The 14,670-nt window shown below is 51.2% G+C and overlaps 1 protein-coding gene across 1 annotated transcript in view; it reads left to right on the top strand.

Annotated features, from left to right (window-relative positions):
• Positions 1-10,425, top strand: part of FAM3B (FAM3 metabolism regulating signaling molecule B) — a 36,824-nt gene extending 26,399 nt beyond the window's left edge. The window contains exon 8 of the mRNA XM_073230401.1: positions 10,294-10,425. Within this exon, the coding sequence (XP_073086502.1) occupies positions 10,294-10,383 (90 nt within the window). The 3' untranslated portion in view covers positions 10,384-10,425. The remainder of the gene's footprint in view (positions 1-10,293) is intronic.
• The last annotated feature ends 4,245 nt before the right edge of the window (positions 10,426-14,670 follow it).

The raw sequence follows: 14,670 nt of genomic DNA, 5'->3' as shown, positions 1-14,670 counted from the left end.
TGCTTCAGAATCATCCTCTGCGAGAAGAGGGTAAAGACAATAACTATCACATAAGGGTCCTTGAGGATTGCATTAGAGCAGCAGGTGGGCCTCAGCAGAGAACTGGGCGTGGAGTCCTGGAATCCAGAGCAGCTGGACCTTCCCAGTGCTTCCCCTGTCCCTGGGGACCAGTTCACCCCAACCTCCTTGCCCAGCCTGGTTCTCCTTAAACAGCACTGATGCTCAGGTCCTAAGCCAGCCAGCGGAACGGGGAGCTCAAATGGGGCCTGGCCAGGGAGCTCCCAGGCACAGGGAGGGGCGGGCCCACTGCCCACGCACACTCAGACCTCCCCGGCATCATGTTGCACCGTCTCTGCCCTTTCCCCAGCCGTCTGGCCCTGCCTTCCTGCCCTCCTCCACGGACCCCCTCTCCCTGGCCAGGCACTGGGCCGGCCCACCCCACCACTGCCCCAGGTCACTGAACCAGCAAGGTAGGTGGTGAGCCATGGGTCCATGGCTGGCTGGAAGGCTGGCAGGCCAGGGAAGGCTCATGCTCACCAGCACCTGTCATCATTATTGGGGCCGGCGATGCTGTTCCCCTCCAATGGGCAGGTGGGTCCAGATTTATCAGAAAAGCTAAGAGTGAGGCTTGAGTCCCTTTTAACTCAAATCTCAACAAACAGGTTCTCTATTAATATTTGGCTAAGACATACAAAGTAAAGCCTCATTTGAATTGCAAAGTAGCAGAGACCCTTGCTTTCCTATTTATAAGAGAGTTTCTGAAATGGGAGAAATCAAGGAAACACAGGGTGTCCAAAGCCCGCCCTGAGTTCAGAGAACCAGGGTGTTTTGAATCAGTGGCTCTAAAGGAATTTCAGCAAAATGCCTGTCTTGCCTACACGTCTCGGTTGAAAGTTACTGTCCCTGTTAGGACAAGAATACAAAGACAAGAGCTGAGCCCAGCAGCAGTGGCAGGAGTCACCCGAGCTGTGGCTTGGAGCACCCAGGATGCCTGCCCCCATGCTGGCGAGGCCTGGGCGAGGCCAGGGCCTCAAGACAGGTCCTGCTAAGAGCTCGAGGGTAGTACTGTTGAGGGAATCGCTTCCGTCTTAATAGTTTGGGTGTTCAGACTTGCATGCTGTGGATTTCCCTACGGGTGGGGTATGACCGAGATTGGAGGGCCTCCTGAGTCCTCGGGTTCTCCCCAGCTGCTGTTCACACCCATTGCCCCTGCTGTCGCCAGAGTCAGCTTTCCAAGCACAGCTTGGGGGTCATTCCCTGCTCAGAAGCCTTTACTAGCCAAACCATTACCTATTGATGTGGACCTTAAAATGTAAGAGACTTTAAAACTGATTCCAATTGTATAATGAAGGAGGAATCTGAGACCCACAAATTGAGAAATAAATGAGAAGTGTGAAGTGAAGGTAAACTGGGTTTGGACTCGGACTCCAGTTATCCCAAGCTGTGTGACCCAAGGGCCATTATTTCATATGCTTCCGTGCCTTCACCCTGACTGTGAGTGGTCAGCCTGCCCTGCTGGTTATATTCAACATGAGGTCATCATTCTCATCACTTTCAGACTGGTCTGTCGTTGGTCCCTGGTGATCTAGAGCCAGAGTTCAAACCCTTCTCTCTGGCCCAGCCAATCCCTTCCTACTCTTAGGTCCATGCTACGCTCAATGTGCCTGCAAAGCCACTACGGTCCTTGTTCTCCTCCACTATCACAGGGCTTTCCCATGCTTGGACGTCTGGGAAAGAGTAGTCTGTTCAATAAAATGTTACTAAGACAACTAGATGTACACACACAAAAGAATGAATGTGGACTCCTACCTCACACCATATATAAAAAGTAAGTCAAAATGGGTCAAATAATTATACATAAGAGCTAGAACTATTAAACATTTAGAGGAAAACATAGGCATAAGTCTTTGTGACCTGAGATTATGCTGTGGTTTCTTAGAGATGACACCAAAAACATAAACAGCAAAAGAGAGTGAAATGATAACCCACAGAATGGGAGAAAATATTTGCAACTAAAAAACTTGTAGCCAGATATATGAAGAGTTCTTACAACTCATAAAAAAAAAACAACTAAGTCCATTTTAAAATGGGCAAAGGATCTAAACAGACATTTCTTCTAAGAAGATATACAGGTGGCTAATAAGCACCTGAAAATATGCCATCAGGAAAATACAAGTAAAAACCACAATGAGATACGACCTCACACTCACTAGGATGACTGTAATTACAGGACATAATCAGAAATATTGATGAGCTTGTGGAGAAATCAGAGCCCTTGCACCACTGAAGCAAATGTAATAACAGAGCTGCTGTGGGTAACATTTTGGCAGTTCCTCCAAAGTTAGCCGTACAGTTCCCAGATAACCTAGCAGTTGCACTCACAGACAAACAGCCAAGAGAATGAAAACATGCTCACAGAAAAGCATGCATTAAACGTACACAGCAGCATTACTCTTAACAGGCAAGTAGGGGAAACAATCCAAATGTCTGAATAATGGATAAAAAAAGTATGAATAAAAAATAGTATACCATACACTGGAATATTATTCAGCCATATAAAGAAATGACATACTGATGACTCTACAACAAAGATGAACCTTGAAAATATGCAAACACAAAACATCATATATTGTATAATCCCATTTATATGAAATTTCCACAATAGGCAAAATCCATAGAAATAGAAAGCAGATGAGTGGGTGCCTGGGTCTGTAGGGAAGGGGGATGACCACTAACAGGTATGTGGCTTCTTATTCAGGTAATGGAATGTCCTAAAATTGATTGTGGTGATAGTTGCCTATCTCTGGGAATATCCTAAAATCCATTGAATTGGATACTTTAAATGGGTGGATTTTTAGTATGGAAACTATATCTCCGCAAAGCTGTTATGTTTTTAAAAAACTGTTATATTAAAAATGTACATATTTAAAGCCATGTAAAGCTAGAATTTCAAAGCTTAAAGTGCATATTGTTATTTTTAAGAGTTAAGATGCTCCCTTATCTGTGAAAGAATTAAAGATACAAAGGACTGAAGCCCGAATCCATATGAACAGACATTTGCTGTGTAAGGAACTCTAATAAAGTCCTGGAAGAAAATATAAAGTCCTACTCTCAGGGAATTAGAAACTAAGCATTAGAGCTATGCTGTCCAATTTGGAAGTTACTAGCTGAAAGGAAAGGAGCGACACACAGCAGCAATTCACTGGAGAATTCCGCTTTATTAGGGAAAGGTGCTGGGTTATATAGGAAGGGGCATGGGGTGATTGTGGTGTTACTTCTACGGGGCTGGTGGCTATTGGCTAGGTGCTGGGATTGGGAGGGGGGCGAGAGGTGATTGGGCTTCAGGTGGCGCCGGCGGGAACCAAGGACCCGGAAGAGAAGCCGGAAGTTCGCCATCTTACTGGTGGGGGCCCTTCATTCCCCCCTTTCTCCTCTATGGGTTTGTGGACGTTGCTTTCTCTCTGACTGCTTCCTGCTGAACAGGGGCGGAGAAGGGAGTGAGGGCTTGAGGATTGGGTGGAAAGGGTTGATAGGACTCCCCACAGTAAGGACGAGTAGATGTGGACTTCTTCAGGTTGGAAATCAATGAAGGTTCCCTGTAACCATAGGTCGAGGACTTGTTGATTCCAATGGTGCCAAGAGGATACGGGTGCCAGAAGCCAGGTGTCTGCGGCCATTGTTTCCAGGAACAGTTTCCAGCGGGGAGAGGGGTCCATCTCAGCGTGTGGTGAGGAGGTTACGTGAGGGTGAGGGATCTTCTGTGGTCAGAGGCTGATAGTTCCTGAGTAAAAGCTGGTTGAAAGTTTGATTAGAGATTTTTCCAACTTGGGATTTGATGAGCTTTATTATACAGGGTAAGAAGAGACAGGTGAGAAGAATGATTATTATGGGGCTTGCAATGGGCCACAGCCAGGTAAGGAGGGGGTTTGTTAGTATTGAAGAGAATGGGTTGGAATTGGAAGCAGAGTGGAGGCTGGAGGCAAGGTCGGTGAGTTTGGTGATGTCAGTTTCTACAATGCTGGATTCGTTGATGTAATAGCAGCACTCTTCCCGGAGGAAGACACAGGTGCCGCCCTTCTCGGCTGTAAGCAGATCTAGAGCCCGCCGGTTTTGAAGGGTGACCTTAGCTAGCGAAGTGACCTGTCTTTGGAGAGAGGCTAGGGAATCGGCAGTGGATGTCAGGGCCCCCTCAAGTTTGGCATTGAGATCTCTAACTGCCCATAGAGAGTGACCCAAGGCTCCTCCCAAAAACCCTGCCCCAATGGCTGAGGTGGTCAAAGAGATACCGACCATGATGGGAAGGAAAGCAGCCCTTTTTGTGCATGAGGGCAAGGGAGGTTGGAGCTCAAGAAATTCTGCCATGCTGTAAAGTGTAAGCTGTGGGATTAGGGTGATGAGAATGCAGGGTGTATCGGAGTTGGGAGGCAGTAAATTGAAAAGACTGCCATTACACCAAAAGAAGTGTCCCAGTTATGTAAAAGTCTTAGAGCCGGAGGTAGGGGTGTAGATAGAGAGGCAGTGAAGTGCACTGGAGGGGGGTGGAGTTGGGCCTACACAGTGGTGGATGGTGGGATTATCTGCGTATTCTGGTTCCCATAGGGGTATGTCTTCCAGGGGGCAGAGAGGTTGTCCTTCTGCGTGGAAGGAGTAGTTGGAAATATTAAGGGGCACGGCGGCCAGCAGTGGGTGCTGTAGTGATGCGCACAAGAAACAATTGGCGGTGTTGAGGGTGTGGTTGAGAAAGATGGTGGTGTCTTAAATGAGCTGTAACCAAGAGTAGGAGGAATAAGAAGATGGAGAGGCGCCGTCAAGAGTTTGGATAATGACTTTTTCGGAATGTCTGATATCTGATGCAACTTGAGAGATCGGGGAGTGAGAGGGAACATACTCTCGAGAGATATGAAGGGTACCGTGGGGGTCGAGGACCCCCCCGTAGTAAACTGAGGCTGTGACTCCGGCAGCTCATCGAGAGACCCAGGGATCTGGGATTGATAAGGAGAATGAGCCATTGGAATATTTCATGAAATGGTTGGAGGAGTAATACTGTGGGTACCGGGAGTTACCCATGTAGTGAATGGTGCAAGACTAGTAGGGACATCTCCCGTAGGTATCTGGCCATCGCCTGCAATAAGCTTGTTTTTGGTCATAGAGGAAGCAGAGGTAGGAATAATAAGGGTAGCTTCTAGTGAACACTTCAGTGGAGGGAGGAAAGTGGAGGTATAAAGGCTTAGAGCAGCCTTCCAGAGGGCAGTCTGATGTGGCAATGAGGGCAGTAACTTTTGTTTTATGCTGTGTGTAAGTTTGTCTGACTTTGAATCGCCATACAAAGGAGGCTGGGGTGGCGGGTAAGACAATAGGAATGAGGAAAAAAAGCGAGAGAGCAATAAAGGAGGAAAAAGTCATGATTCCGGTATGGATGGCAAAGGGGGTGAATGGGATTTTGGAGGAAAGAGGACAGTAAGGTCAGGAGTCTGGAAGGAGGGAGAGTCTGTAAACTTTTGTAGGTTAAGAGATCTTTTAGGTGATGTGGGGACAGAATGGTAAGGGGCGCCCTGAATGTCAGTTTATGAGCTTCTTTCTGCAAGAGCTATCCAGTGGCTAATGCCCATAGGCAGGGGGCTCATCCCAGAACTGTGGGGTCTAATTGCTTGGAGAGATAAGCTACTGGGGCAAAGGATGGGCCATAATATTGGCCTAGGACTCCTAGAGCTTGACTGGACCTCTCATGAATGTATAATGAGAAGGGTTTCAACAAATCAGGAAGATGGAGAGCTGGGGCTTCCACAAGGGCTTGACGGAGCTTAATGAAGGAGTGTCAGGGTGAGGAGAATAATGGTTCTTCACGGGGGCCCTTGCTGAGGTCGTATAGGGGTCTTGCCAACAGGGAGAAGTTAGGGATCCACGCTCTAAAATACTCAGCCAGGCCTAGAAAGGAAAGGATTTCTGTCTTGGTTTTGGGAATGGGCAGGTCAGAGAGGAGCCATTTTCTGTCTAAGGTAATGGACTTTCTTTGTTGAGATAGAAGGAATCTGAGGTAAGTGACAGGAGGGGAAGAGATTTGAGCTTTAACGGGGGATACCTGGTAACCTCTGGAAGCTAGAAGGTCAAGTTGAGACTGTTCTCACGAGGGACTGCAGAGTAGAAGATCATCTACGTATTGTAATAAGGTGGACTCGGAGTGATCATGATGAAACTGTTTGAGGTCCTGAGCTAGGACCTGTCCAAAAATATGGGGACTATCTCGGAAGCCTTGTGGCAAAACTGTCCAAGTGAGTTGTTCGGAATGTCTTGTGTATGGGTCTGTCCAGGTGAAGGCGAAAAAATCTTGGGAGGAGGGGTCCAGAGGGATAGAAAAAAATGCGTCCTTGAGATCTAGGACTGAGAAGTGGGATGCTGAGGCAGGGATCTGCGATTAAAGGGTGTATGGATTTGGAACTATGGGATGGATAGGGACAACGGCCATGTTGATGAGGCGAAGGTTTTGGACAAGGCGGAAAAGATCTGTTGGGTTTTTTTTAACAGCTAATATGGGGGTATTAAATGAGGAGTGAGTGGGTCTGAGGTAATTTTTGTTTAAGAGATCTTGAATGATGGGTTGGAGGCTTATGAGGGCTGAAGTGGTTAGGGGTTATTGGGCCTGACAGATATACTGAGAGGGGTCATGTAATTTGATAGAGGCAGGAGGACATAGAACCACGGAGGGGCTTGAGATGTCCCAAACTTTGGGATTTACAGGGTGTATGAGGGTGGAACCGGAGCTTTCATTGGGTAGAGGGGGGTCGTCGGCTATGAGGGCCATCAGAAAGGGAGTACTGGGGGCTGTGGGAGGGGATATAGTTATGGAAACATGGAGGAGAGAAAGGATGTCCCGTCCTAGTAAAGGGATGGGACACTGGGGCATAACCAGGAAGGAGTGGGAGAAAGGTATGGGATTGTCTTGGATTGTGCATAAAAGGGGGGGGGTTTAATGGGAAAATCTGTTTACTTCCTACCCTGACTACAGGAGTAAGGGCAGGCGTGGTAGGGCCCCGGTATTCCCGCAAGACTGAGAAGGTGGCTCCTGTATCTAGAGGAAGGAGATGGGGTGACCGTCTACTATTAAAGTAACCCTGGGCTCCTGTTTGGTGATGGAAATGGTTGGGCAAGAAGCCCCTGGGCCCCGTCAATCTTCTTCTGTCAGCCCCACTACAGCGCACTTAGGATGGGGGTTGTTCGTCCAGCCTCCCCTTCAGGTTGCTGGGCAATCAGACCCCCAGTGCCCCTTTTTGTGGCATCTGGGGCATGGGGTGGTAGGAGATCTGGGGGAGGGGCATGCCCTTGACCAATGTCATTCTTGTCCGCACTTGAAACAAGCTCTTGGGGGGCACTTATTTGTAGAAGGTCGCCCAGGTTGTGGTTTTATCAGCTGGGCCAACATTTGGAAATTGTCTTGATCAGCCTTTTGTTTACGGTGTTCTTTGTCCTCCTCCCGGTTATGGAAGACTTTAAAGGCCACTGTTAGGATCTCAGTCTGTGGGGTAGCGGGGCCCTGTTCTAACTTTTTGCGTTTAGCTTTAATGTTGGGGTAGCTTTGAGCTAGGAAGTATGTCATAAGGACATGTCTTCTGTCAGGCATTTCTGGGTCAAGGCTGGTATACTGTAATAGGGCTTGAGTGAGTCTGTCTAAGCTACGTCCCAGAGGGGGGCAATAATTTTGGGAGGCCCTCAGAACCGAGTCTGTGGGGGACTGAAGGGTTCTGGCTCAGTCTGTGGGGAGTGACACTGTCCAGCCGCGCCTAGTTGAGCAGGTCTTGAAGTGCGAAAGGGGGGGCGAAAAAAATAAAGAAAGAAAGAACTGGGAGGGCTGACGCTCCCATGTGTTGCCAGCCAGCAGCCCAGCTGCTTGCCTCTGCCACTCCAGTTGGGGTTGAACTCATGACTGTGAGGTTAAGAGTCTCATGCTCTACCAACTGAGCTACAGCAGGGCTCCAGTTAGTTGCTTATGGAATGCGTTAAACAGAATGTTCTTTGTTCTCCATTCCTGCCACATTGGCAAGTGGGGGAAGGGCATAGCTAGAAGCAGGGGCGGTGTTTCTACACATCTTCAAGGTCTCCCTATTTTCAGAGTGAGGAGTCTTGGCTCATCTTCGAGGACAAGATATGTTTTTGTGGACAGATAACTTCCAAGGACTGCACCGGTTATTCTCAAGCTTGTGCTTTCCTATGCTGCATTCAGACATGGGGGAAGGTGCTTTCCCATTCTGCTTACAAACATGTGAGAAGACAAAGGCGGTCCCCAACAGGGGAGAAACAGGTGATGAGGGCAAAGATGAAGGAGGCCCCCGGGACCTAGTTAAAGGGGGGCTGAAAGGCTCAGGCTTAATCTGAGGGGGACGAAGGCAGAGGAGGTGAGATGGGGGAGGAAATGGTGGGGGAGGAAGGGAGAAGGGCTGTTGTAGGAGAAGAAGGGGAAGGGAGTGAACAGGAGGCTTCTGCGGGGGCGACGGCTTGCAGGCTAGGAGAACTTGAGGGGGGCGGGGGAAGGAGGAGGTGGAAAGCTTCGATATAGGGAATCTCCTTCCATTTTTTCAGGTGCTGGCAGTAGTTAAAGAGATTGCGAGTAATGTTAGGATCAAGAGTTCCCCCTGCAGGCCATTGGTTGTTATTGTCTAGGGGGTATGTTGGCCAATCTTGGGAGCAGTATTTACAGAGAAGTTTTGGTTTTATATCAGGCATCAGGGAGAGGGTAGCCAGATGCTTAAGCAGGCATTCAAGAGGTGAACCTTCAGGGAGGGATGAGGAGGCTCCCATGGCTAAAGGACAGAGAAGGAGACAAACAGGGGAAGACAAATGGAAATCCTCGGACTGGAGGCAGACCACAAGGAGACAAAGGGCATCCCCGATGATCCTTGGTGGTCTGCAGAAACTTGTATACGAGTCAGAATTTCTTAGGAAGTGTGGGTCATCACCCAGACTTCCCTAAGAAGGCAGAGTGCCGGAGTCACAAGGTACCTAGTACTAGGAATTTTCGGCGGACGGAACGGATTTCAGCAGGCAGAACAGAAGGAGGAAGGGGAAAAGGGAGCGTTCTCATCCACAAAGGAGTCACTTCGTGTATGGCTGTCAGAGGAGGGGCCTGAGGGTCTGTCGCAGCTGTGAAGGCCTGAGGCAGCAATTTATGGCTGTTGGAGGGGGGCCTGAGGGTCTGTAGCAGCCGTGAAGGCCTGAGGCAGCAATTTATGGCTGTTGGAGGGGGCCTGAGGGTCTACTGCAGCTGTGAAGGCCTGAGGCGGCAATTTATGGCTGTTGGAGGGGGGCCTGAGGGTCTGTAGCAGCCATGAAGGCCTGAGGCGGCAATTTATGGCTGTTGGAGGGGGCCTGAGGGTCTGCTGCAGCTGTGAAGGCCGGAGGTGGCAATTTATGGCTATTGGAGGGGGCCTGAGGGTCTGCAGCAGCTGTGAAGGACTGAGGCGGGGAGAGTTCCCTCCTCGTCCCCGAATGTCAGGGCCTTGCCGGACGATCACGGTCAATGGTGCTGCGATAGCTCGGGGAAGAATGGCCTGCTCTGGGGGAAAACTTACCTAAAGGCCAGAGAGGAGTGGTGAGTGTGATGAGCCAGCACCAGAAAAAGAGGAGGAGGGCAAGCTGCTGCTGGTGTCAGGGGGAAGACGGGGCCCAGTTGGGGTGTCCCGTCTCCCGGGTTTCGGCACCAATGAAAGGAAAGGAGCAACACACAGCAGCAATTCACCGGAGAATTCCGCTTTATTAGGGAAAGGTGCTGGGTTATATAGGAAGGGGCATGGGGTGATTGAGGTGTCACTTCTATGAGGCTGGTGGCTATTAGCTAGGTGCTGGGAGTGGGAGTGGGGAGAGAGGTGATTGGGCTTCAGGTGGCGCCGGCGGGAACTGAGGACCCAGAAGAGAAGCCAGAAGTTCGCCATCTTACTGGTGGGGACCCTTCACTAGCCAAATTTGCATTTACATTTAAATTTGTGAAAATAATTTAAAATTCAGTTCATCAGTCACACTAGCCATATTTCAAGTACTCAATAGTCAAATGTGGCCAGTGGTCACTCCATTGGACAACATGATTCTAAGAACATTTATTTGCATTATTGCAGAAAGTTCTAGAGCTATATTAACACCTGGGTCAAATATGATTAAGAAACACATTGGGAAGAAATCAAGCACCCAGAGTAGGCTGGAGCAAGTGGCACTCCAGGAAATGATTCTCTTTATATGATTTTGCCCATAGCTGACTCCTAAAATGTTTGCTGATGAGTGGATAAACTAAATTATTTTTTCCTTATGCAGATCAACCACTCCGATCATCTGAGGAACAGATACTCTGGCTGGCCTGCAGAGATACAGATAGAAGGCTGCATACCAAAAGAACCAAGCTAACATTGCATGGCCTTAATAAAAGAGTTTTTTTTAATAGACAAATGCAGTGTGGAATGGCTCAAGAATCTTGTCCAACAGTCAATATTTGATAAGTATTTGGGGTTTATCTTCAACTAAGAAATATTTGTATAAAATCTTGGCACATGGTATTTTTATGCCAGTGTTTATATAGTGAAGAGATTACTGAGCAGGAAAACTGAAATGAATGGCCATTATCAAAGGGAATGCAGCAAACCCAAAAAGGAGACAGCTGGGGGCAGCAGCCGCTGCTGACCACATGTGGAGCCACTTTACGATCAGCCCTAAGCTCAGCCCTGAGTGGTCCACACAGTCCTGCAGGAAAAGAAAAACACCTCATTGCACTGTCATCAGCACACCCGTGTTTCGGACAGTCATTCCCTAGAGGAAAGAGCAGCAGCAGGGGCTTGGCAAAGCAGCCTACGTCAGTTCCAGGCGAGCCCTGTCAGCCACGAGGCAGCAGGCAGATGACCCACAGCGGAGGGGTGGCTATTGAGGGGAAATACAGTGACCACTGGAGCCAAGCAGTGCTCGGCCCAGAGGGGAGTGTGGCGCCTCCAGGCCTCTGGCCAGGGCAGGAGCCCTCCAGGAGTTGGGACCTCTCTGCAGGTAAGTCTGCAAACAACTGTGTGGGATCCTGGCAGGGGGCCCTGTTATGGGCTGAGTTCTGTCTCCCTGAAATTCTCAAGTTGAATCTTCACCTCCAGAACCCAAAGGTGACCTTATCTGGTAATTAGCTAGATGGAGTGGGGTGGCCCTAAGCGAACATGACCGTGTCCTTCCATAAAGAGAAAATGTGCATAGTCAGGCCCAGGGAGAAGCTGTGCGAGGGTGAGGGCAAGATCGGGTGAAGCACAGACAAGCCAGGGGATATCAGAGATGGCCATTGCCCCCAGCAGCTGGGAGAGCCTGGGACAGACGCCCCCCAAAGCCTGTAGAGGGAGGACGGCCCTGCCACCCCTTGATCTTGGACTTCTAGCCTCCAGAGCTGTGAGAGAAAAAACTCCTATTGTTTAAGCACCCCAGCCCCCAACAGTTTGTGGGGACATGTATGACAGCCCCAAGACACTATTACAGTCCCCCAATGATTCAAAACTCTGGTACAATGGGACGTTTCTGTTTTGGTTTTTTTTAAAGGGGGAGGGAGCATATTTTGACCCTGGCTGAAGTGATGACATGATCATAATCCTAGCGTCATTGACCTTAATTCACTGTAAGAGGTAGGCCTCAGAGGCCTCCTGGCCATGCAAATCCCAGAGCCCTCCTTGGGACGTGACACCCCCATCCTGAGATGGCCGTGGGGCTCCTTCTCCTCTGCTGGCCCCTGGGGCATCAGACGTGGGGCCCAGGGTTCTGAATTGCCCACATTCTGTGTCCTGCCTTCCAGGCACCCAGTGTGGCCACTGCCCTTCCTCCCTGGGCCGCCGTGCTGGGCAGGAGCGCTCCGGAGTCTCTGCCCTGCATCAGCTGCTGCTCACCTGCCAGCCTGCCTGTCAGAGAACAGAAAGCACCCTAGAGCCCCTTCCTCGCTGGGGGCCGTGGCTATACTTCTTTCTCTAGGTTTGTGTTTTTCACCTAAAGTTCCATTTTACCCCATTAGGTAAAATGGTGAGCAGCGGAGCAGCGTCCAGGACAGAACCACGTCTGGGATTTCAGGCCTGGGCTGTCGTGTGTGGTCCAGGCCCCCTGGCAGTGCTTTCTCTGCACAGGTGTGGTCTAGCCGCTGCCAGGTGGGCTGCGTGCTCCCCAACTCCTCTGGTGAGTTCACAGCCCCAGAACGATCTCAGCTGTGGACACTGCCTGGCAGGGCGCCGCGGGCCCTCAGAGCTCAGTGGACTCGCTCGGGGCTGGGGGTGTCCTCCCCTTACGGAGCAGGCGTGGGCGGGGGTACCCAGTTCCCTCTCTGGGGACTGCAGGAGGAGTCAGGGTGAGGCCGCAGGTGAGTGGATCACACTGGGGGCAGCAGGGGAGCAGCCCAGAGCTGGCCTGCAGGCCTGGGGGAGGGAGGGTGAGTGCGGCAGTGCGTCTGATCAAACCCATACACCGCACAGGACCCAGTGACCCTGACATACTGTGGTCTCTGGGTGATGCTGCCCTGTCCCTGAAGGCTCCCCCGTTGTGACACATGTACTTCCGGTGGGGGAGGATAGTGGGGAGGCTGGGCATGTGTGGGGCATGGGTATATGGGAAATCTCTATCTTCCTTCCAATTTTGCTGCATTCCTAAAACTGCTCCAAAAAATATTATGTTTATTACCAAAAAAAAAAAAAAAAAAAAAGGCCACCAAGTCCGCTGAAGCTTTGTGGGCATCACCCCAGAGTGTCCTAAGCCCCTGGCAGGTGTGGGCCATCCCCAGAGCGCAGCCCCACCTGTGGCAGGTCCTAAGGATGGCAGCCAGGGGCCCCTGAGTAGCTGCCCCTCCCAGGGAGAGGGCGGGGTCTCCAGCCTCCTCCCCGGGAAGGTGGGCCTTCTCCTGACCTCTCCCAGCGTTTCTGTTACCAAGGGACCTCAGCCTTCTGTCCCACAAACGAAGAGCAGCCCTGGCTCCTGACTGAGAAACGGGGCATCACCATCTGGGACACTCACAACCCCTCCAGAGCTCTGTCTCCTTCAAGTGCAAACACTGGCACCTCCCGCCCCAGGCCGGCCCCTGTCCCACATGCCAGGCGAAGGCTGACGAGGTCCACAGGCCCAGCCCCCTCCACTTGCCCCACTCTGGGGTGGAGCCCCGTTGCCATCCCCACTGGAGCATCTGCAGCCCACAGTGTGCGGAGTCGGTGGGCTTCCACCCCACAGTGACCTCTGCTGCTGTGCCCCGTGGAACCAACACCCCCATCAGAACTCTGCTGTCCACAGGACCCCGTGGGCCCTCATCTCATAGATCTGGGGAAGCATTTGCATGGCCCCCTTTGTCCAGTTAGGAACACCAGCTCGGGAGAGCTGTGTCCCTGAGGGGTGCGCCCTGACTGCAGAGGGCTGGGTGCCTTGTGAACATGCACAGGGGTAGGGCCCCTCCAAGAGGGTCAGCAGCTGATAGGCTGCTGGCCTGCAGGCCACCCAGGAACTGAGCAGAGAACAGCTGGGCATTTTGATGCTGCTTAGGGCGTTCATTTCCTCCCAGGACTTGTCACCAGCCACCGGTGGTGAGGACCCTGTCTGCAGTGTGAGTGTGCAGGCCACCCTCGTCCCTCCTGGAGAGGCCACTGGGGCAAGTAGGAGGAGATGCTGTTTTGACAGGTGTGGAGGGTCCCCAGCTGCTCCTGCTCCCTCCACTTAAGCTCTGACCCTTGGCCCGGCCTCCCCAGTGCCTTCCCTCATGCCTTTCTGGGAGCAGAGGATGTGCCTGAACCTGTTACAAAGACATCAGTGGTGAAATAAAAACTATCACGGGCAGATCTGGCTGCCCAGGCCCTGCACTGGCCCCGCCCCAAGGTGCACATCCGGAAAACCAGCTCTGTGACCTGATGCAAGGTGTTCACGTTTGTTAAGCTGCTAAGTCCCTTCCTTAAAGTAAAACATGCCCACAAGGGCAGTAAGTCAAATGAATTAGCAGATTTATGTTGGAAATTTTTTCCCTAATTTCTGTTAGCTTTGCTTTGGAGGGGATCGGGCAGTAGACCTGAAGCTAAGGCCCACGTCCTCCCTCCTGTACCAACACCCCGGCATCCTGAGGCCTCCTCAGAGCTCCCTGGTGGCCACACTGCAGTGATGGGAGCGCCTGGCTCATCCCCGGTCCCAGAGCAGGGGACCTTTGGGCCCCCTTGGGCTCAGGCCTGCAGATGTGCAGGTGAAGTCTCTGAGGACCAGAAGGGCCGGATCACGCTGGCTCAGGGCTGAGTTCCCGGGCATGGAGCCCTTATAGCCTGGGCCCTACCCTCTTCCCGACTTCTACCCACCGAGAACTCTCCAGGGCATAGGAACCAGGCCAAGAGCAAGGCTAAGCATTGTACCAACGGGCCAGTGCTGGAAACCATGACTTCCCTTTTTTGAGTATTCAGCACTTAATATCAGGAGAGGATGACACATGTGGAATGGCTCACGTGTGATGCCTATGTGACCTCTCAGAACTTTCAGATCACATATCTGAGTGAACCACCCCATGCCATGCATAGTCCAGTATGCTTAAGTTAATCAGAATAACAGAGTGACACCTTCAGGTCCTCAGTCACAGTAGCCAAGTTTCAGATGCTCAGGGGCCACACTGGCTCCTGTATTGGACGGTGGAGCATGGCACACCTATCATCCATCCTTGGCCTCCCTGCAAAGAAG

This window comes from Manis javanica, chromosome 3 (genome assembly GCF_040802235.1).
Source record: "Manis javanica isolate MJ-LG chromosome 3, MJ_LKY, whole genome shotgun sequence".
Taxonomy (NCBI): Eukaryota; Metazoa; Chordata; class Mammalia; order Pholidota; family Manidae; genus Manis; species Manis javanica.
This window is presented reverse-complemented; position numbering and strand designations above follow the sequence as displayed.